We start from the raw sequence: 23,606 nt of genomic DNA on the forward strand, positions 1-23,606 counted from the left end.
CATGAGAGCAAACCATGTGCGTGTCGTTGAAAGTGTGGGAAGGCATTGCTAGTGACCACTTATCATAAGTGGTTGGATAGGTTGACAGCAAATGTTGTTTGTTGGATATCTTATGGTGATCACCGTGCTTTCAAAGAATTTGAGTTGATTTCACTATTTTCTGGACATATTAGATAAGGTCCATATATTGTTAGACACCTACCAGAGAGGCTATTACTATAGTTTGGCTATGTTCAATCCATTCCTCCATTCCCTAGGGATTATAGCTCTCCATCTCTATCCATAGAGGACATTGATGATAAATGACTGCACTTTTCACAATACCTTGCACTGATAGGAGAGTTTGTTACTTTTCTTGCTCAGTGTACTCCAGGCTATATCGAGTGATATGATGTCTCACCCATTCATGAGCCCATCACAAGTTGGGGAGCCTCCTAGACATTCACTCATGGTGCATGATCCGACAACAATTATGACACATTCACCTGCAGCAGCACCTATTGATGCTAAGATGTCTCGACATGCAGTGGTATAATGTACTTACAATTCTATTAAGCAAAATTTTTCTTAAATATTATGATATTTATTATTCACGTTGTTGCCATTGTCTTAAGTCGTATGCCAAAAGATAGCAGAAAGATTGCAACACATGTCAGATATGAAGATGGTGATTGTTGGAACTGATGCAGACACTATAATAGACTGTGTATAAGATTAGTCAGGGGTGTCACTGAGAATGAAATTTTTTTATGTTCGGTCAAGACAAAGGAGGGATACACAGGGTAGAGATGATGGTGGACGAGGATGATGATTTTGTATTATTTCATTGACTATGTATCTAACTATGATTAACATATGCGTTTATTTTGTATCTGAATATTATAATTCGGAAACAAAAATTGTCTTCATTACACAAATATGATTACTAAAGTGTTACATGCATTATCCATGACATTACAACTGTCTAACTTACAAACCCATCAACAATAACAAAATCTTCCATCTTCAATCTTCTCATAGATCAACATGTTGTGTGGTCAACCTCATGAAATTAGTAAACCGGTGTATTCGACTAATATAAGGAGTAGGCCACTGTTTTGCTTCATAATAACAATTTGTTGACCATAACAAAGTAGTTCATGGCATAGGACAACCATCTCTCAAAAAAACCTATTACAATGACCAGTACACATTCAAATGTTAATAACATACGTTATAATAAAAAAATTAACGAAATGGTTCATTGCTATACCTGAACAAAATGATTGTCATAGACATGACCAATACATATAATGCAATGCACAAAACTATCTCTCGATGGTTGACTTCTAAGAAGGAAAAATGTCATGCTTTGTTGGAGAGAAAGAGAAACAAGGATGTCGTTATACTTTGATGTAATGACATCACTCATATTGATAATATTCATATACTTATCCATGTTTACCTGTACGTAAGAAATTTAATCAATATTATAATTATAATATTTATCCATCAATGTGTAACAAAATACTTTTATATCATGCATAACCCATCAACAAGTAGAGACCGCTTTAAATATTCATATCTATCTATGCCACCAAACAGGATTATATAGTCATCACGCCTTTGCCCAAGTTCTATGAGCAAATGATTATGAACCAAACACCATGAATCTTCACCCAAACCTAATAAGGAAGCAATTACACGATATCCACAATTATCATCAGCTTTGACATCAACAATGTCTTCAATGAAATCCTGCATGTATGGATGAAATTAATCCAATATTGGCATGTTCCTCTTCAGTTTTGTTTGTTCAGATGATGATCTAGACCGTTTCAGGGTGGAGGAGCTATCTTGCACCGAATGTAATGCATCCACATATTCAAAGTAAGATGGATCATGCTTCGTTGATCTTTGTTGTTCGATCATCCATTTCTTTTGACCACCTTTTGCTTTGACGTTTTCAGGAGGAGCACACATCAAAGTTAGGTTAGGGTATGCAAGTTCCCGAAGTTTACTCCTTAGAGTCACTTTGCCACATATATCAAGATTTTCAAATCGGATGAATATGGCTTCTATCTCTTAGGTCATGCAAACTTCAAGCTCAGATAAACCTTGGTCTGAAAAAATTAGCATTTGCCAAAACATATGGACTGTATCAAGTGGTATGCTACCAACAACATATCTAGCTAGCTCACATGCACATAGGAGACCATGAGTAGTCCTCATAATGCATCCACAATGAGAACTGTCAATGTCAGCATAATTCACTCGTTCTAACTCAATAGCAATCTGGTTTAACGCATATCTTGGTACCATGCCAATTAGTCTCTTGTATAAGATAACTTTAAAAACATGCCTGACCACATGTGTGTTTCTCTTAAAAGATGTCTTTATTTCATTGTGTTGCAAAATAATCATGGCATATCAAATACTACATAGGTCTCCAAGTCTATTTTGGAGTAATCTTTTAAGGTCCAATGTGAAGACTCAACCCTGCATTTAAAAAGGCAAAGAATTATTTTCATCCATTAATGTGTTCTTATAAAAAATAATATAGATTAACAATTTTCATATCTATTAGTTGTTGTATTTCCTAGATGTGTTACCTTATTCGTCCATACTTTTACAAATCTTTGTCTATGGGGAATCAATCATGTGTCTTTCACGTAGTCAACAAACATTAGCCATAGTGAACAAGCAATTTCAAACTTCGTAAGGCAGTCATCATACTCTATCTTAGTAGGACAATCCACAAGACTTCCCTTATGCTTCCATCACATAGCCTGATGCATTTTTTGACCCACATACATTTTACATTTTACCTTAACATTCTTATCAATGTGAAACCGACACAACAAGTTAGTTGACTCAGGGAACACAATTTTCACTACATTCATCCATGTTGAATCTCTGTCACTAATAATTACTTGAAGGATTGCATCACTTCTCATAAAAATACCTATAAACTGTTCAAGAGCCCAGGCAACATTGTTTATAGTTCACCCTCCAAATAGGCAAATGCAACTGAAAATGTCATCCCAGCAGATGTCACACCAACAATGTCAAGTAAAGGCAATTTGTATATGTTTGTTTTGTATGTATTGTCCATGAGGAATACCAAATGACATGCATTACTTAATTTTACTGCATCTGAATGTGTCCAAAATATATCACATACAACATTTTCATCCTTCAATCTATGCTAATGAATATACATATCACGTTCAAGTAGCTTCATTAATTGTTGCATTTCAATATTACTACCTCTTATAGAAGAACAATAAGCATATCTTGCATTATAGACTTGCCTCATTATTGTACAATTGTTGGCATTGTACTCCTTCAAAGTGAAAAGAATATTCTTTGGTTTTACCATTGACTTTGTCATATCACCAAGAATAATCTTCTCATCCTTAGTTAGTCGACCAACATATGGATGTCCACTCAATGACTTAGTCAATGTATGATTATGAGTCTCACATATTAACTTGACCATCCACCATTCACCTCCCGGAACTGGTTTCGCTCGTAGCTTAAAAGGGCAACCATATTTTCTAGTGCTAGTCACCATCGGTACTAAATCTTTCTTGTATGCTCTATACTTTCCAGTCCTCTCACAAACCAATTAAAACAAATGAGGTCTTTTTTCTCTTTTCAATTGATGTGTCAGACCTCATTATCACAGCCACAAAATCATATCATACGCAACAGTACGAGCCCATTACAATACGTCTTCATGGGTAAAAAACACCTACAAAAAGAACAATACATGTTTAGTCTTGTTAGAACTTTCATTTACATATTTTAACCAAATAGAAAATTATATCAATACCTGAGAAGTATTGAAGACATCAAAACAATCAATATTTTCAACCACAACAAGTTTGTCTCTTGTGTCTTCATTCATATTAATTTCTTTAGACATAATGCTCTCATATATCCACTTATCTTCATCCATCTTAACAAAACATTAAAAAGAAAAAATAATAATGACAAACTAAGGAAAACTAATGAAATTCGATACATATAGCCTATATGAATTGACAATCTGTTAGCTCATATAGATTGTTAATTCATATAGGCTATACGGATAAGTATTTCGCAGATATGTAAAAAACTTACCTTCGGACTGTTGTTGCCACCACAACAACCACCACCACAATAATGAAGGCAATGCAGGTAACAAACCACCACAAGTCAAGGGAAGAAGGAGCTCAACGAAGTAAGAAGAAGAAATTGAATGGTGTAAGAAGAAATTGAAAACGAAAGGAAGGAAGGAAGGAGAATAAGTAAAAAAAAAAAGACAATGTTGGAATTAATAAAAAAATTGAATGGCATAAGAAGAAAAACTTGCTTGTCGATGTCTTTAACTTGAGCCTCGGCCCATGTGAGCCCAACATGGTCGATGGAAGCAACTAATTGAAGATTGTTGCTTCCTGCATTTCCAAGTTGTCTTCTTTCACCTTTTTCAAAATACTTTCCAGAAGCCAAAATAGGAGATGCATTCTGCAATATAATTTTACATTCTAGATGCCAAAAAGATGCATACAGTAATTTGGAGGTGTAGGAAGCAACAACCCGAATTGACATCCAAACTCCGAATGAATGTGTGGGAGGGATGGGTGTATGTGTGTGGCTATTGCTATTTAGACTCCCTTAATTTATCAATGCCTCCCCATTTACTTTATGTTTTCTCGAATGATCCTGTAGAATACACTCCCTTTTATCAATATGCATCAACTCTCCCTACAATAGCACTAGCAACACAATTATGATAACCAAACCAAGAAGGTCTAGTTCAATTTGTTAAGTTGTATACGATACGTGAGTGTTGTAAACTTTTGATATTGTCTTTAATTCCTAAAAAAAAGTACAATTATGATCATGAGATCATTGACCTGATGACAATAGCATCGACTCACCAAGGCGTATAAATGTTTTTGACTGTTTCAAAAGTGAAAGTGGGGTGAGACAATAAAATCATATATCCCTTATTCTTTTTACAAGAAAAAAAGGTTTAAGTATGTTTTTAATCCCTATAAGTTTAAAGTTTTTTAATTTTGGTTCCTATAAAATATTTTGTCAATTTTTAGTCTTTGTAAGTGGATATTGTTTCAATTTTAATCCTGTAACATATTTTGCTCATTTTTAGTTCTTATAAGTTTGAGTTTTTCCAATTTTCATCCCTATAATCACAAACTTGTGGACTATGAATGAAAAAATTAAAATCTTAAAGAAACTAAAATTAAAAAAAACTCACAAGGATTAAAATTGAACAAAAAAACTTACAGGGATCAAAATTGAAAAAGCGTCAACTTACCAGAATTAAAATTAAAAAAAAAATGAACTTACAAGAATTAAAATTAAAAAAAAAATTAACTTTCTGGGTCCAAAAAAAAAAAAAGCGCTTACTACATATTGATGATTGTATATTGTTTTTATTTTAACAAATTGATAAATTGTACATAGTGTTTTTTTTTGTTTGCTTTGTTTTGTTTTATTCTCTGATCAAAGACTATATATATAGTTAATTTCAAACGCTACCATTATCAATGATGAGATGATAGGAGAGGCAACAGCAGCAGCATATATATTATTGAAACTCCCCGGTAGGTATATGAAGACCATTCACACGTGAACTATGATGCTCAGAATATTTTACGACTATGATTCTATCTTGCAACCATAATATGTGCTTTGTAATGATGGAATCCATTACATGAAGTGTGCAAGTTGGCGTTTCATGCAAATTTAAAAATGAAAGTGTTGCTTCTGGGAATTTGCTTACTTTATTCATTCTATAGTTTGTTGCGTGGCTGCTCTAAGCTAATTTTCTTATGGCAAGTGCTGAGGCTGTAAAGGGGATTCCCCTTCCCCTAGCGCAAAAGGATGCAACCAAATAGAACTATACCTAATATGGAACAATCATTCTAATTATAACCATTCCATTTTTAAAATTAAAGTTTGGTCTGGTCAAGAAGCCCTCTTAAATTAAACTTTCAAGACCATAGAGGCAAAAGTTAAGCTGAAATTTTGCAAAAGGTGACACCCTCCTAAGAGGATACGAAGACTCTTGTATATGATGGAGTATATTCTTCATAAACAAATCAATTGAAAACTACTCCGGTCTTTAAAGTTTAAACATTATTATCGTTGTCTTTGGACCACCGAAGAGCCAACAACCTGAATTAATAAGAACCTTAAATTAATTATTAAATTGTAAAGTAGAGACCTCAATTATATATCTACTTTTGCTGTCCCGATTCCATTTTGCATCTTCTCTTTGAATGTACCCCTGAAGTCAGAACCTAACCAAGAGCTTTATAGTAACATTCTAGCTAGGATTAATAATTATTTGGAATTATCTCGTAGCGCATGATCTAGTTTAGTGGCATATATATGCTGAAATGAAATCCTAGGAAGCACAATTCATATGTATAATGGAATAAGATTTTTTTTTTTTTAGAATAGTCGCACTGAAGTTTAAACCTTTGATCTCATATCTATTATCCCAAATCCTTCATCAATAAACCGATACTAGTGGTTCTTGTGATATGATTAATTAACACCGGGTATCGAATTTTTGCATTTATAGCACTTAATGATTTTTTTGCAGAATACAAATTTAATCAATTCAACCGTCCGATAACTTGATATTATCTTTTTAATCATATACATCAAATTTTACATAATTTAGACAATCATTTATATGTTATCCAGTAATGAACTTCTACTCATATTTTAAATAATATATTTGCTAAAATAAAGCAATGCTTTGAAATATCATTTAGTTTTTTATTTGTATGAAATTTTATAAATGAAATATATTTTATACAATAATTCAATCGAGCAGTTTGATTATTTAAATTCATATTCTACTAAAAAAGGTATTAATTTAAGAGAGGAAAAAATTGATACCTAGTGTAAATTGATTGTTTGTATCCTATAAGAAACGATCATGAGAAAACTTCTCATAAAACAATTTATTTTAACCATGACATCTATAAATGAATAATTAAGATCATAGATAAAATCAATATTAACCATTTTTATATATAATTATATAATCAAGATTTACTGTTCTGGTTAGAATAATTCACATGTGCTATATGTGCACATGCACACATTTTGCTCCCTTATCATTGGTTGACACTTAACATAAGTTTCATTAATAATAAAAAATAAGGTTATGTGACAAAATGAAATGTGTGCATAGACACTACTATTGTTGTTGTCCAAAGACACAGCTGAATTTCACCTAAACTACAGAAAATACATGTTCACTTCAAAGACATGAACATGAGTGTCACTGTCATTAACAACAGTTAATACAACTCAACCCAAATGGCTCGGTTCTTTTTTTATCCTTTTGAAATGCTCAAGTGGTATATGTGCTATACAGTTGGATTTTCTTGACCTTCCTTTTTCTCCTCAATACAAACACTCCGCTACCATGGTTAGTTAATAAGATATTTCTCCCTCCCCTATGAATCAATTCACCAATAACAGTCCCGCTAGACCACTACTACAGCATCACAAACATAGGTATCAATAAAAATGGTCATGCTAATGACACTTTGAGGCTTTAAACAATAAACAACCTTTCACACAGTTGGGAAACAGTAGTCCTCATTTTCCCACTTCACCAAAACAGAATTTCTTTGCTGCTCCACCCTCTGAAGATGTGAGGACAGTTGGAACAAATCAACCGTGGCTGCATGTTCCGAGGAAAAATGGTGTTTGACGTCGAGCAACTCTGATGGTTGGCAAATATCATCTCCGTGGTGGACTCGGAGAGCATGACCAGTGTTAGAAAATGTCGCAGCGGATCTATTCTTGATAACCTCCTTGGAGGTTGTATTACATGGAAAGGACTCATTTGGTGCATGTTTATCTGCAGAGCTTATCCTCAAAGGAGTTTCGGAAATTTGACCATCTCTGTTGGGTATGCAGATGCCACTAAAGACTCGATGACTGGTTAATGGATTGCATGCTGCGTGGTGTGACAGATACTGTGACTGATCTGACAGAAGAGAGAGAGCACAGCTTGATGATTCCTGATCAAGTGTGATGGGTGCAGTAAGTTGGGAACTGTAAATCGAGTCCTCTTCCAGTTTGACGCGTCCACTCTGAGAGATTTGAGCATGCTTTCCGGGGAAAAGGATGCTGCTTTGAAATATGTCTTGAAAGGGAAACATGGGTTTGTTCTGTAGTGAAGACCCCAGATACTTAGTACCTGCTAACACAATCAATATAAGAGAAGTCTCAGTCTCTCAGTGTAACTGCAGATACCCTTCCTATTGGGAAGGTTTGTTGGAAAAAGTAAGATTGTGACAGGAATACCAAAAATCCAACAAAGAAAATAAAAAAACAAGGAAAATTTTCTAGAGCACTTGTGAATGACAGATGAAATTAGAGTTGGATCTTGTATAACTTCATTACAACAGTTACAATCCTTAGTGTCAAGTTTAAGTATGCATAGTGTACACTTAGGATACATTTTACATTTCTCAGTGATTATGGAGTACACATCATCCTGGTAAGAAGATTCCAGCAGTGAATTTTGTTTTTCAAATTATGAATTGAAAAATCTTTAAATAACTGTATAATTGCAAATATACAAGTCCTACTATGATAAAGAAAAACATGCTTCAATACTGGTATGCTTTGCTTGAACTTTGTGCATAACTGCATAAAAAATTTTAATAAATAAATGCCAACATTTGTTAAATGGTTCACATCATTCCCTGGGACCACGATATAAGGTGATAAGAGTGATAACATAAAAAGAACCTGTAAGCACTTCTTTTGTCTGGAATGTTTAAAAAATTCATGGTGTCTTTTCAAGATATAATGGTTTTAATTTTCGTTCATGGCAGGAGTTGTATCATTATCTTTTGAAAACTCCTCCGGTGTAGTCAAAAAGTCATTGGACGGGGAGAATAAAAGAAGCTTTCAGTGCAGCTAACATAACCACATTAGCTTGAGTTGACCAAAATATCCCATGGTATTGGCATCTTACTGTTAAAAGAAGACACATTTGCTTTCTTGTTTAAATGACTTCATTCCCATGATAGATATTTGATAGAACAGAACATTTGAAGAATAAATATTATAACAGAATCAAACAAACATTATTTAGTTATACACTATCAGACAAAATTCTAGACATATCTGCTTATAGTGACCAAAAATGCATGATATCTATAGCATATGTCTAGAGGCAACTAATAGAAAATGCCAAAACTTATTTATATTTTGTCCCTTGAGGATGAGGATGAGGATTGACTATTGAGTAAAGAGATTTCTGCTATACAACTTGTACATCATAGACTCAGGAATATAATCACATAGAAGAGCACATAGAGTTAAAAAGAAATATATAAGCAAAAGGGAAAATAAAATAATATACCTATCAATGTCATATGGTGCTGCATCAACTATCAAAGTAAAAAATGTACACCAGTCTTCAAAATTCTTTTAGTAGTTAATTAAAAAAAATCTTCTATTCAAAGTCCTCCATTACATAGTTATAATTGCAGATAGACCCCACCCACCTTCACACATAATCCTAAGTAATATGGTTATGAATGTCTCTTGACATAGAAATGCTACAAAATGAAGCCACATAAGCAACATTGGCTCACAGTTTTGGCAATCATAATGCAACCACAATTGTGACTATGACCGCAATTTTAAAACTTGATAAAAACTCAATTTTATGTAATAGTGCATAGAGCCTATCAAATTTGATTTGCAGTATGCTACTCAAATTTAAGCAAGGGGTATGATTTTAATTGCTTTTTATTTTTTTCACTATGGATAAGTCATGCTTGCTTACCTAGCAGGTACTCCAAGTATGGACAACATGATATCGTAAAGAAATCATTATGAACAGCATGATGTCGATTTTGAAATATAATTCTAGTTGTCAGGTTATTGTATTGAAAGCTTCATGTCAATATCATTTCGCCATGGTTACATTGAACTATGTGTGATCAGCTAATAAGAACGGATTTTCAGTATGCATTGTCCTTCTTATTCTTTCTTATCAAGTGCTATAACTTCCCCTAACTCTTTTTCCAACATACACCTCTATGAAACCTCTAACTCTTCATAGTTCATACTAAAGCATTAGTGTCTAAACATTATGAATGTCTCAACTTTCTTGAATGATTTCTCTTTTTCTTTTATCAAAAATATCACTACCTAATATCCAATGGCTTCATTTATCCCTTTATCCTCATTCTATTGTATACCTGATTATTCATTTAAATTGTATTTCTGCTAAAGAAGTTAAACATGAAAAATTTTGAAATATGAAAAGTGCTTAACAAACTGGACATGAAATGCATCCACTAGAGCTGCTAAATGACAAGTCACACATCAAGAAATTACCAATATCAAAAATTGCAGTTGGACAATAAAATAGAAGTTTTAAAAGTTGAACTTTGAATGATAACTGTCTTATCTAATGCCAATGAAGACTATCAGAATGCATTTTTCATACCTTGATATGACTGAAGAATCTTGTGTTGTTTACCAGTCATGTAATCAAATTGGGGTTTCCTTCGGCGTTCATTGTGTCCTGCTAGACGCCTGCGACAACTGCGCTTACCATCATCGAACTCGACAAGCAAATGGAACCTAATTTAATAACAAAACAAATGGTGTAATTCAATACATAAGTAATAATCAGGTTCACTTTGCAAACATTAAAATCAAAATCAAGAAGATAGGTCACCTGAAATACAACAGTCAATCTGTGCTTATATAAATTGATTGATTGGAATTTGATCAATAATGTATTGTCATTTGTCACGTCCATTTGAAATACATTTGTTGTAGGCAAAGAAAACTCTTAAATTATTGTATTAATAGGACCCACTAGAAGAACCATATGAAAGTAAAAATAAGAGAAGCACTGCGAGTCTTTGATTTGGGAAAAGGTTCTGTTTTTATTTTCTTTTTCACTAATAATTATAAAAAAAATTACCTTGCTTGTTTTCATTTTGTTTCTTGCTCTTCACCTTGTTTATGTCTTCAATAACAATATTTCATTTCATGCACAATATTTGAAAAGAAGAAACAAAGTGAAGACAAAGTAACACTTTTGTAATTAACAGCAAAAAGAAATAACACCAGATATGAAAAAGATAGTTCTTTAAACCAAACAAACCGTGATATTTTTAGTTCATTTTTCTATAGCAAATAATTTGCTCAAATTTTATTTGTTTCTAACCAACAGGATTGGTGTACCTCACCAACTAAACAAATATAAGGAGCTCACATAAATGTTATGAGTTGACCACCTGATTGTATGAAAATTGAAAAGTAAGATATCATTCAAAGAAACCAAAATTACCTGCTGCACTGCTGACAAAACCTTTGTTCAATGCCATTTACAATAACTTTAGCTGTTTTGGAGTGAGCATCACAAACTTTATGTCTTTTGTGGTAATCTTTTGAGGAGCTAAGATCCATGTTACAACCATAAACTTGACATACAGGAGCCTGTGCAGGCAAGCTGGAAGTGCGAGCTCTCTTCGAAAGCGTGGTCGGATGTATGGAAGTTAAAGTGAATCCTTCTTTCTCAACTTTATCACTGCTTGCACCTTTACAATCTGCTAATCTCCCTAGTTTCAGATCAATCAGTGAAGAATCCTGAGTCTTGGACTCAACTAGAGAACTTAAATGCTTTGAATTGGATTCTTCTTCCCCCATAGAAGAATCCAAAGCAATGACATGTGTGGAGGAATTCCCTCTTTTACTAGAATTATTACTATCGAGTTCATAGCTAGATGTCTCTAGAGGCAGGCTTCCATGAAAAGACTTTTGCAACAAGTCAGGGAATCCCAAATCCACAAATTCCATGCTTTTAACTACCTCTCTGTCTGAATTAAATCCATCTCTCTCAACAAAGTTGGATTTGTTGTCCCATTCAACCAATGCCTTTCTACTTCTCATGAAAGCATCAAGTGAAAACTCCATTTCATCAGAAAACAAATAGCCTTTCTCTTCAGGGACATAACTCCAAGATTCCATTAGTACAACTCAATTGAAGTCACAGATGATGTGAAATAATGAAGAAACCTATCACAATCCAAAAGAAAAACACATTACTCCCTAGACAAAATCAAAAGTTTTACCAAATTCAGACATATACATAATATACATACTTCACAAGACATAATTATAGCTGTAGATAAATAAAGTACATGTACTAATGAACACTAGGGAAACAAAATAAAACAAACATGCATGACAAGCATGTGAAAATATAACAAATTCCCACAAACTTGTGAAATCAAAATTTTCACCAAAAGAAGGAAAAAGAAAAAGAAAAAGAAAATCAGATCCCACTTTGTTTCATGGACAGAAAATTCATAACCTCCGACCTGCTACCAGCCAAAAATAGCATCCAAAAATCTCAACTTTTTTTTGACAGGGACATTGACAGAGGTAATCCAAGCAACCAGAGACAAAAAATTTAAAGGGTAAACAAAACAAATCAAATCAAACCCAGATTGAATGATTAGATATCTTCCATGTTCCAACTCTCACAACATTCAAATCCCCAATGGACAAAGTTAAAATGTTGGTAGCTCAAACTGTGCTGAAGCAGAATAAAGACCATGAAAAAGGAAGCTGAAAGGACTCATTTTTCTGAAGAAGAAGAAGAAAAAGGAGACAAACCGCCAGAAGAAGAATGCAAAACAAGGGTGCTGACACAGATTGAAGAAAAAAATTGAAATGATTTGGTGGCCTTCTACTGTTCCATGATTCTATATTGTAAACAGTTTCTCGGGAACCAAACACCAGAAAAATGGTATCTTGAAATAACCTGACAGATTAGTGGCACCTTGTGAGTGGTTTTGGTTTTGGTACACAGCAGAGTGAACAGTAAGACAGAGAAAGAAGTGTTTTTTTTCTTTCTTTTTTCGTTTACAGTAGTGGTAACGTTGAAGCAGATAGAGCGTGAGTCAACATGATTTCTTCCTCTACTACCAAACCAAAAGCATGTTGAGGTCTTTTGTAGCTTTTGAGACAGCAATGCAATGCCATTCTAGTACATTTGATTTGGTTCTATTTACAGAAACATACCAAAGACTAGTGTTGAATATTTTATTGAAAGTTGAAACAAAATGTGTCTTTGAATTGAGTTGTTTTGTGTTAATGATAAATAAAACTTTGAGTGAAAGTTAAAATTAGTTAGTAGTAAAACTTTAAACAACATACAATAGTTGATCATGATTATGATTTTTCTAACCGTAAAGGGATGAATCTCGCTTCTCAAGGCACTTTTTGCCAAAGTAGAAAATGGCCCTTTTAACAAATTTAGTTTGGTGGCTCTCTTACCTTTGAAATTATCATGGGCTTTTCATAGAGAAGAAATTTTGAGTTTCTAGGTAATCAAGGGTTAGGAATTCTAATTTTTCATGTTTAATATTTATTTTTAAAAAATAATATTTTCTGAAAAAGGATGTTTTTTAGAAATATTTTTTAACTAGTTTTTTATGAAAATTTTCCGATGAAAAGATAGAAATCTTATTTTTTTTCAAGTTAATTTTTCTTTTAATATAATAAAAAATATCATATTATTTTAGTTAAATTAAGATAACTAATAAAAATATTACATAATTCTTGGATTATCTAAATATTCAGAATGATTAATCCAAATTCTCGAAAATATCATTCTTAAAATTCATGATTCCAGATATTAAAAAAAAATCCCTGTCAAATAAAAAATCTCCTTAAGTTAATAGTCACTTTTTTTTTAAAAGTTAATAATCACTTATGTTAGTTTTTGAAGAAAAATATATTCATAGTTTTTAATTGATTTTTTTTCAGTCAAATTAGTTGTTATGTTATAAATATTAAATATTAAGTTCAAATATTCTTTTGATCTTCATAATAGAAATTATATGTAATTTTGTTCTATTAAATTATCTGAATCAATTCATTTTTTGTATTTTTAAAATTAAGTAAATTTGTTCCTTTATCAAGTTTCTATACATAAAATTCTCATATTCTTATTTTTATCTATTTGTTGGGAGTTTATAATGGATTTGGGATAAAAAAAAATTAAGAATTTCAAAGTTAGAATTTTGTTAGGAATTTAATAAAATTTAATTATTTTTTTTGTAAAATGCGAGATTAGAGATTAAAGAGAAAATTTGAGTAGGAAAATATTTAGAAGAAAAGTAAAATTTATTTTATACAAAATAATAAAAAAGCAAGTTAGTATACTTTCATAAAAAAAAGTTAGCATGCATGAATACTCTGTACGAATTCAAAACTTCTGTGTATAAGTTATTTCTTAAATTTTGACATTTATAACAATTTATTTCTTCTTTCATCTTTGCTGATTTAGCACATTAAACGTGAGTTATTTATTGCTTATTTGAATTAACATTTTAAAAAAGCACCTATTAAACCCTTTTATTTATAGAAAAAATATCTTTAAAAAAGATAAAATAAATATGCATTTAATTTTACAAAGTGGTAACTTTTTATTTTAAACTTTTTTAGAAGAAGCCTTTTGTTGAATTATTTTGTAGTTCCAACATAGTCTGTTTAAGGTTAGATCATTCAACATAGCTAATTTAAATGCACACCACCAGTTTGTGGTTAAAGTGCCACAAAAAGATGCTCCACGTACACAGCCCAACACTCACCAAATACGCTTTCTTGAGGGGTTGCCGACTAGCTAGTAACATTCACACCACATATATAGCCAAAATATTAATATTAATGTCACTTCATGAGGAATGCTTCACCAACATGGTTATGTGGAGGCATTTAATGAAACACGTTTTTATTCTTGGTCATACACGTGGCGCTTAACATGTCACACCAAAATTTAGCATGTTATCAAAGAAACTAATTTGATATGAATTTTCAGCATATAAAAATTAATATGAATTTTAAAAATATAAAATTTTAAGTAATAACTTGTAAATGTAAATTAATTATTTTACCAATATAGTGTGATATAGCTAAAAAATACCTTGTAAATATAAATTAATTATAAGATGTTTGTTTCATGAAATCATCTTACATTTTTTAAAATATGATGATAAGAGTGTTTATTTTCATGTTTGTTAGGAGATTATCAAAAAATATTCTCGGATATCTTTCACTTTGAGGAAAATTACATTCCGATTATTACATAATTTTTATTCTCATGCTAATGGAGCGGGAATCATACATTCCCATGGAATGTGACAAATTATTTTCTAACTTTAGTATAACTTTCATTTTTACTTTTATTTTTCATTTATCATTTTAAAACTTTAAAAATATTCCTAGGATTTAACAACCCATTTTTATATATGTCAAGGAATAATATTCTCAACTATAATATTCATGGGGATGTGATTCACATGAATACAAAGTGATTATGTGAAACAAACACTCCCTTAAGCATATGTGATTAGGAATTTCATCATATTTTTAAGATCTAGCTTGATGAAAAATGTTGGTTAAATTATAATTTTTGTTTCTCTATAGTTTCAAATTCACGATTTTGATCCTCATATTTCTAAATTAAGATATTTAATCCTCTTATTTTTCATAATAAATAATTTTGGTCCTTTTGTGGTCATCAAAAGTCAAATATTGATTTTGATATGGCGTATCAATGTTGACGTGATATTTATGTAAGTGGCAATAAGGAGTTAAATAAAGTGAAAAAAAAAAAACATGATAGGAGTTGAATTCACCACCTTTTACTTAAAGCAAAACAATAATCCACTAAGACACTTGTTTTGTTTAATTAATTTTATAAATACTATTTTACATTTATTATTAGTCAAATACTATTTTACATTTATTATTAGTCAAGAGTTATTATTATTTTTAATTATAAAAATTTATAAATTAAAATAAAATACTTAATAATTCATTTTACATGTATTCCTTTTTATTATAAAACTATATTTTAATATAAATTAATGAATTATTATACATAAAAATTTGTTCTTATTTTATTATAATTTAAAAAAATTACATAAACTAATATATAAATTATTTTATGTAATTGATAAAAATTACGTAAATTAAAATAATATTTAAATAATCTAAAAATAAAAATTAATTTTTTTTTACTTTCTATAATTAAAATAAAAATTTGTATTATTTATATATATATAAATAATTTTACATAATTTATATAAATTACACAAAATAATTTATATAAATAATTTGCATATTAATTTATGTAAATTTCTTGATTTATATAATTGATATTAAAAGTGTATCTATTAAATAATTTTTATAGTTAAAGAAATATTAACATGTAAGTTTCCTAAAAAATTAATATGAAAATTTTATTAATTTATATAATTAGAATAAAAATAATTTATATATCAAAATAAATTTACATGATTTTTATAATTTACATATTATTAGATAAAATTAGAGTAAAAATAATATATATTAAAATCAATTTACAAAATAATTTAGGTAAAAATTTATATATTAATTTATGAATTTGAATTATGAATTGGTAAAATGAAAATAAAAATACATAAAGTATTCAAAATAAAATTAAACATATTTATATATTAAAAAAATAAATTATAATTTTTTATAATTAAAAGAAATTAATAATTCTTGACTAACTATCCATACAAAATAGTGTTTATAAAATTAATTAAATAAAATAAGTATTTTAATGATTTATTACTTTATCTTTAAATAAAAAATTATGAGTTTAACTCTTATAAAGATTTTTTTTATTTTTAATTTTTGTAACATTTTACCACATAAGCGTCATATCACGTCAATAATAATATATCACATCAAATTTAATGTTTGATTTTGAATAATCGATGGAAGAACTAAAATTATTTATTCTAAAAAATTAATTGTCTTGATATAAAAATAGGAGAACCAAAATTATAATTTAGTCAAAAATATTTATTGAAAAAAATCAACTCTTTAAATGAATAAAGGTATATCAAATAAATAGTTCATAATTTTCGGAAAACAACTACTTTAGGTCCACTCAAGAAATAAATGAATTATTTTTAGGCTAACTGTAAGCACTCGAAATTTGTAAGAATTAAAATTGTCTGTTTACTTTATTTTAAAAAACTAAAACTAAAAAAAAGGAGATATTTTTTACTTTTAAAAATTATTGTGTTCTATGAATAGGAGACTAATACTAATATTAATAAGAAATAGCAGACAATTTTATAGAGATTTTCCACTTAATATATACATTCCTCTTAAATTAGCTCAGTTGAAATATGGGAACTGCTATGAAAATAAGAAATATTAAAAATAAGTGGTATAATGTAAGAGAAATGTATATATAGAATAATAAAAAAGTATATGATAAATATCTTATTTTTTCAGATATATCATATTTTATAAATACCTAAAAATTTCTTTGAACACAATGGTTTATTGTGTTCTATGTATTGGCTTATTCAGCAGTTACAACATAGCATATTATTAGAAGTATACAATACAGTGGTTAAATGTTAAGTGAATGGCTAGTATTAATAATTAAAAAGTAATAATATTAATTAATTAAGAATAAATGAACAGCCTACCGTAATCAAAAGTTGCAGCACGTTGGCATATAGGAATGGCTGTGGCCCCTGCTTCTGGTATGTTGATGGCTGAGTTGATTTTTTTTACTGTTGGAAAGCATGCTTTCCCATTTTCAATTGTCCACGACCACTAGGATAACAATTCAGAGACTTTCCCCAGTATGGCTACTTTTTGTTTTTCAAAAAGGTGTACTCTCGTGAAAAGTGGATGAATAATGCATAAACATAAGTTTTTTTTTAAGAAAAAACATAAGGTATGTTTTTTTTAGAGAAAGGTACGGGTGATTTATGAAAGAAAGAAAAAAAAAAGTAAACATTTTGAAATATGAATGTGTAAATCGATGATTATTAAGTCCTTAAAAAAATAAAATTTTGATTTAATCATATAAAAAAATATGATAATTATATTCTATTGTTAAATTTAAAAAATTATTTTATGATTAAGTTATAATGTTTTAAGACAAATTTAATAATAAGATATATTTATATGACTAATTTAATAATAAATTATAAAATTTAAGAATCAATTTACCATTAAATTATATCCATAACATAATTGTTACCTTTATTACACATTCTTTTGGTGACTAAAATGTCACTCCTTTAGTGCATTTGAGAAAGCATTAGTGAGGCTAAAAGTGATTTTGCCATGGATCAAGGTCCTTGTTTTTACATTCATTTTGCATTGGAGGTTAAATTTGTTTCGAAACACCTTCCACAACAAAAGCAATGAGAAAACAAACATACCCTTACACATCCAAGGATCAAATTGGTCTTTTACATAAAAAAAGGAAAGAACATGAGTGAAATACTTAAATAATTTTGTTTAATAAGAAAGAAAATGAAAGGAAATAAAATTAATTTTTTTGTTGTATAAAAATAATATATATATAAGTAGTCCTAATAATATATTAAATTATAAAAAATAAGGATAGTTTAAATTTTTATTACGTAAATCACCTTTTTCTTTTCTTTTCATACGTGAGTTCTTGTTTTTTTTTTTTTTCTTTTCTCTTCTCTTTCAGAAAGTTTTCAAACAAACGAAAGATTGTGCTTTTTTTTTTTGGTAGAGCTTAAACATTGTGTGTGTATACAATAATAGTGAGATAAGAAGTTAAGGTTTCATACAAATGATCTAAATTTCCTGTCATTAGACTAACTCTGATAACTTCTAAAAATTAATGCATGTTTCATTTGAGTGTGGCTTTTTGTTACTATTATATTATTAATATATAAAATCTCAATGTCTACAATAGGTTAAATTTTTATAAACATATTAAATTCATATTAATGAAAACAAGTCTAACGATAAATAGTTAAATCCCCTCATTTTACTAAAATTATATGCAACTACGAACCTTTTTCATTTTACAACATGTATCTTAATCATTTTTTATTAAATTAAATCAATATTTTAATTGGACAACAATTAAATCAATATATTTTTCTGTTTCTTAATTATTTATTAAATCAAATAAATTTTGATTATTTTATTTAATTATTTTAGTCAACATTTAATTTTTAATCAATTTTAAATATAAAAAAATATTTATAAACTATTATTAAAATAATTTTTAAATTAAAATTTATATTTTTATCATTGATAAATAATTTTTAAAATATATTTTTAATATTTTATATATGCATATAAATTTATACAGTGCACGAAATACTTTATAACTTTTTATGCATGTTAAAGAAATGAGAAAGGAATGCCCGCCGCCATTTTGTCTATAGCAACCTAATTCACTAAATAAAACCCATAATCCTAACCTTTGTTTTATCCCATATAATGCCTTTGAAAATCTAGTCTAAAGTGTAGGACACGTGAGTTAACGAAAATCCAAAAAATTAAATAAAACTAATTGACCATAAGACATTAACAAATGCAAGTAGTGAATTTTTTTAATAATTTACACATTGTTTATTGGGATGCGTTGTCTTTTACATATGAAATCATTATATTTTCTTTAAGTTTTTTTAGAAAATAATATATATATATATATATATATATATATATATATATATATATATATTTGAAAAAAGGAACTAATCTATGCTCATACTAAACTTTGATGCAACAAATTTAACCGTAAAAAATACAAATTATTTTTTTGACGTTATGAATTATAATTATAAAGTTTGTTGTTTGACATACTTAAAATCAAAATTTCTTACTGATCTCCAGGCATGATTTTCTTTTCTTTTTTTATGTTTTTGTTGGATAGAAATTATTGGAGTAAGTCTCACATTAAATAAGAATAAATAAATTGAGCAATATATAATTGAGAAAAATTTTCAAACAAAGCATATTAAGGTTTTGGGTTAATATACACAGTTAAATTCACTTGGGTAATTTGCTTGTGATTTATTGACAAAAATTTCCTTGATGATTTATCATCCTTCTAACTCCCTCCCAGAGACATCTCTTATGAAGCTTTTTCATTTATGCTTAATAAGATGACCTAGACACACGAGCCATAATTTTGTGGCATCATCTTCAGACTCAAAGGATGCAACTCCACCCACAATTGTGTTCCACAATAGTTTGTAAATATTGCATACAGTATGTTGTTCTTCATCATAGTCAATTCTTCCATAATTCTGGAGTGTGTATGTCATCCCTTACTATAATAGTTTAAATTGTTAGTCTCTGCCACATTCGCAGAATGAAATGACCCTTCACTAAGTTGTTTCTTGTTTGGACAATACTTCTTATAATGCCCATGTTGTTTGCACCTAGAACACTACACTGTTCTATTGCTTATAGTTTTCTCCCAGAACCCCCCTTGCCTTGTGTCCTCCCACATTCCTGATTCTCCTTCACTTACAGAACTGACTTCACCTTGAGAACATTCCCCTGCATTTTTTTTTCGCAGATAGTGAGACATAAGTGTAATTGTGATCTCCTCCAAACTGATGGTGTCTTTCCCATATGTTAGGGTGGTCACCAAGTGCTCATAGGAATTAGGAAAAGAACACAACATAATTATTGCTTTATCCTCGTCATCAATTTCACATCAAGCTTTAGTAAATCACTGATAATCTAATCAAAGAGATTGACATGTTATTGCAAATCAAAACCCTCCTACATCTTCAGCTCATATAGCTTCTACTTCATAAACAACTTGTTAGTCAAGGACTTGGGCATATATTAACTCTCAAATTTCGTCCATACCTCCCCCCTGAGGCGTTGGGTCCATAACATGGTACAAAACCTCGTATGCCAATCATAAACATATGGTCATTCCAACTCTCTCCTTCAACTCCTCCCAATGTAGATCATCCATTCCAGTAGGTTTAATAGCGTGCAATGCCTTTAGAGAACCTTGTTGTAACAACAAATCCTTAACCATCTTCTGCTACAATATGAAATTGGAATTTCATCAAACTTTCCCACTTTTAAATTTGCACTGAGGTTAAGCACCATATCATACCAATTGTTAAAAATAACAACCAAATTCTAAATAAATAGAGTAATCATGCACACACACATAGAGAAAAATTTAACGAGGTTCAACAATGTGTTTATTGTTAGATAAAAAGATAATTCAGATGATTAGTTAGTTAGTTCTATCACTTGTATGTTAGTTAGTGGTAGTTATAACAGAATTAGAAGAATAACCATATATAACTTGCTGTAGTACTGTGTAAAAAATAGAAAAACTGAGTATGAGAATGGTGATCTGATTTCTTTGAATCTGTACAAGAAAAGCTCTCTTTCTTTACTTCTTCTTCTTCCTTGTGAGATTGCCAAATTATCAGTTTTCAACAGTGGTATCAGAGCAAGGTTGAAGGGTCTGTTTCTATGTGAATCAACCCGTGAAAGGAGGGACCTGGGACTGAAGCAATCGAAGGAGATTCTGTGTGAATCCACGCTTTTGAGGAAGACGAATTCGAGTAGAGGAAGAACCTTGAGCCATGACGAGCAATGGAGTTCTGATGAACAATCTCCCAGTTCTTGGTGAAAAGAATTTTGATCGATGACATGTGCAGATGAAAGCTCTTCTGGGTTTTCAAGATGTGTATGAGATTGTCACGAGCGGGTATCAAGAACCCAGTGCCAGTGCTATTGAGGCACAACAATCTACCTACAAAGATTTGAAGAAAAAGGACTGCAAAGCCTTATTCCTAATTCACCAGTGTGTAAATGATGTCAACTTTGAGAAAATTGCAAATGCCACAACCTCGAAGGAAGCATGAGATATTCTTATAAAGAGTTATGAAGGTGCAGAAAAGATAAAGAAGGTAAAGCTTCAAACATTGAGAAGACAGTATGAGCTTCTTGCAATGGAGGAGACTGAATCAATAGCTGAGTATTTCACCAAGATTCTCACACTCACCAATAAGATGAAGTGTTGTGGAGAACAGATTAAGGAACAACTGGTGGTTGAGAAGGTGCTCAGAACACTGACATCAAAGTTTGATCACATTGTGGTGGCCATTGAAGAATCAAAGGATCTTACATCTTTCAAGCTTGAAGAACTACAAAGTTCACTTGAAGCGCATGAGCAGAGATTAAGAGAAAGGAATCCTGAGAAGCACAATGATCAAGCCTTACAAGCTCAAACAGGCATAAAGTTTGACAAGCAATGAGACAAATCCAAAAAGAACAAAGGAAAGTGGTGTGATGAGAAGTGGAGAAAGACTGAAGATTCCAAATGTGGTGATTCTGGATCATCTTCACAGAAAGTTGTGTCAAATCCAAGAAGCCAATTCTCAGGGAAAAAGAAATGGGTCGACAAGAAGAAGGTGCAGTGTTACAACTGCAGGAACTTTGGCCATTTTGCAGCTGATTGTAGATTCAGTAAAGGCTCTCATGTGAAAGGTGAAGAAGCAAGGTTGGCACAAGAGGAGAATACAGAAGATGATCATTATCTGCTGATGGTTACCACCAAAAATGATCTTCAGTGTGCTAATTTCTGGTACCTAGACACTGGTTGCTCAAACCATATGTCAGGGAGAAGAGAGTGATTCACAACACTTGATGAGACTTCCAAAAGCACAATGAAATTCACAGATCACAGCAGAAGGGATAGGGAGCGTGATGATTCAAAGAAAAGATGGAAAGAAAGCCTGCATCTCAAATGTCTTGTATGTTCCCAAGATGAAAAGCAATTTACTCAGCCTTGGACAATTGCTTGAAAAGGGTTATACAATGGAGATGAAGGACAACATGCTGAAAGTTTTTGATAAAGACAAGAAGAGTGTCCTAAAAGCTCCACTCTCGGCCAACAGAACATTTAGAATTGAAATTCAGATTAGTGATCAGAAGTGTATGTAGTCCACCACAGAAATTGAAACTTGGCTATGGCACAAGAGGTATGGCCATCTAAATTTCAAAAGCTTAGAGCTACTAAATAGAAAAGGTTTAGTAACAGGCCTACCAAACATTAGAGTTCCTGAGAAGCTATGTGATGAATGCCTAATAGGCAAGCAAGCTAGAAATTCTTTTGTTTCAAGCATACCTACAAAAACTGTTAAACCACTTGAAGTTGTGTATACTGATGTGTATGGTCCTTTTGAGGAGGAGTCTCTTGGTGGAAACAAGTTTCTTGTAACCTTTATTGATGATCTCACTAGAAAGGTGTGGGTTTATCCTATTAAGAAGAAGAGTGATGTGTTTGACACTTTTCAGATTTGGAAAACTCTGGTCGAAAAACAGTGTGAGTCCAAATTGAAAGTGTTAAGATATATGGTGGAGGAGAATACATGTCAAATGAATTTAAATCCTATTGCACTAAGGAGGGGATTGAACATGAGGTTATAGCTCCCTACACTCCACAACACAATGGCATAGCAGAAAGGGAGAATAGAACTATCCTCAACATGGCAAGGGGCATGCTAAAGACAAAGAACCTGCCAAAGAAATTCTGGGCTGAGGCTGTTTCAACATCTGTGTATCTGCTGAATAGATGTCCAATAAAGAGATTGGAAGACAAGACACCAGAAGAAGTCTGGTCAGGCACTAGACCAAGTGTGAGCCATCTCAGAATCTTTGGGTCTATCTGCTATAAGCACGTTCCAGACGCAATAAGGAGAAAATTGGATGACAAG

The 23,606-nt window shown here is 30.8% G+C and overlaps 2 protein-coding genes across 5 annotated transcripts; one reads left to right on the top strand and one right to left on the bottom strand.

Annotated features, from left to right (window-relative positions):
- Nucleotides 1–7,093: 7,093 nt before the first annotated feature.
- Nucleotides 7,094–12,999, bottom strand: LOC114412319 (squamosa promoter-binding-like protein 6). Of its 4 annotated transcripts, none has more exons than XM_028376165.1 (4): nt 12,848–12,999; nt 11,351–12,078; nt 10,496–10,632; nt 7,094–8,224 (listed from the first exon to the last, which is right to left on the bottom strand). In XM_028376165.1, exons 2-4 carry the CDS (start codon nt 12,028–12,030, stop codon nt 7,590–7,592), a joined length of 1,452 nt encoding a protein of 483 aa, XP_028231966.1. In that variant the 5' UTR covers nt 12,031–12,078; nt 12,848–12,999; the 3' UTR covers nt 7,094–7,589. The 4 variants fall into 4 exon arrangements, with proteins under 4 accessions (XP_028231966.1, XP_028231955.1, XP_028231963.1 ...); XM_028376154.1 differs by having other exon boundaries at nt 12,830–12,998; XM_028376162.1 differs by having other exon boundaries at nt 12,682–12,998.
- An 8,840-nt stretch (nt 13,000–21,839) lies between these two features.
- Nucleotides 21,840–22,523, top strand: LOC114396741. Its single transcript, XM_028359125.1, has 2 exons — nt 21,840–22,122; nt 22,204–22,523. The coding sequence occupies exons 1-2, from the start codon at nt 21,840–21,842 to the stop codon at nt 22,521–22,523; spliced, it is 603 nt and encodes a 200-aa protein (XP_028214926.1).
- The last annotated feature ends 1,083 nt before the right edge of the window (nt 22,524–23,606 follow it).

Source organism: Glycine soja, chromosome 1 (genome assembly GCF_004193775.1).
Source record: "Glycine soja cultivar W05 chromosome 1, ASM419377v2, whole genome shotgun sequence".
In the NCBI taxonomy this organism is placed as follows: Eukaryota; Viridiplantae; Streptophyta; class Magnoliopsida; order Fabales; family Fabaceae; genus Glycine; species Glycine soja.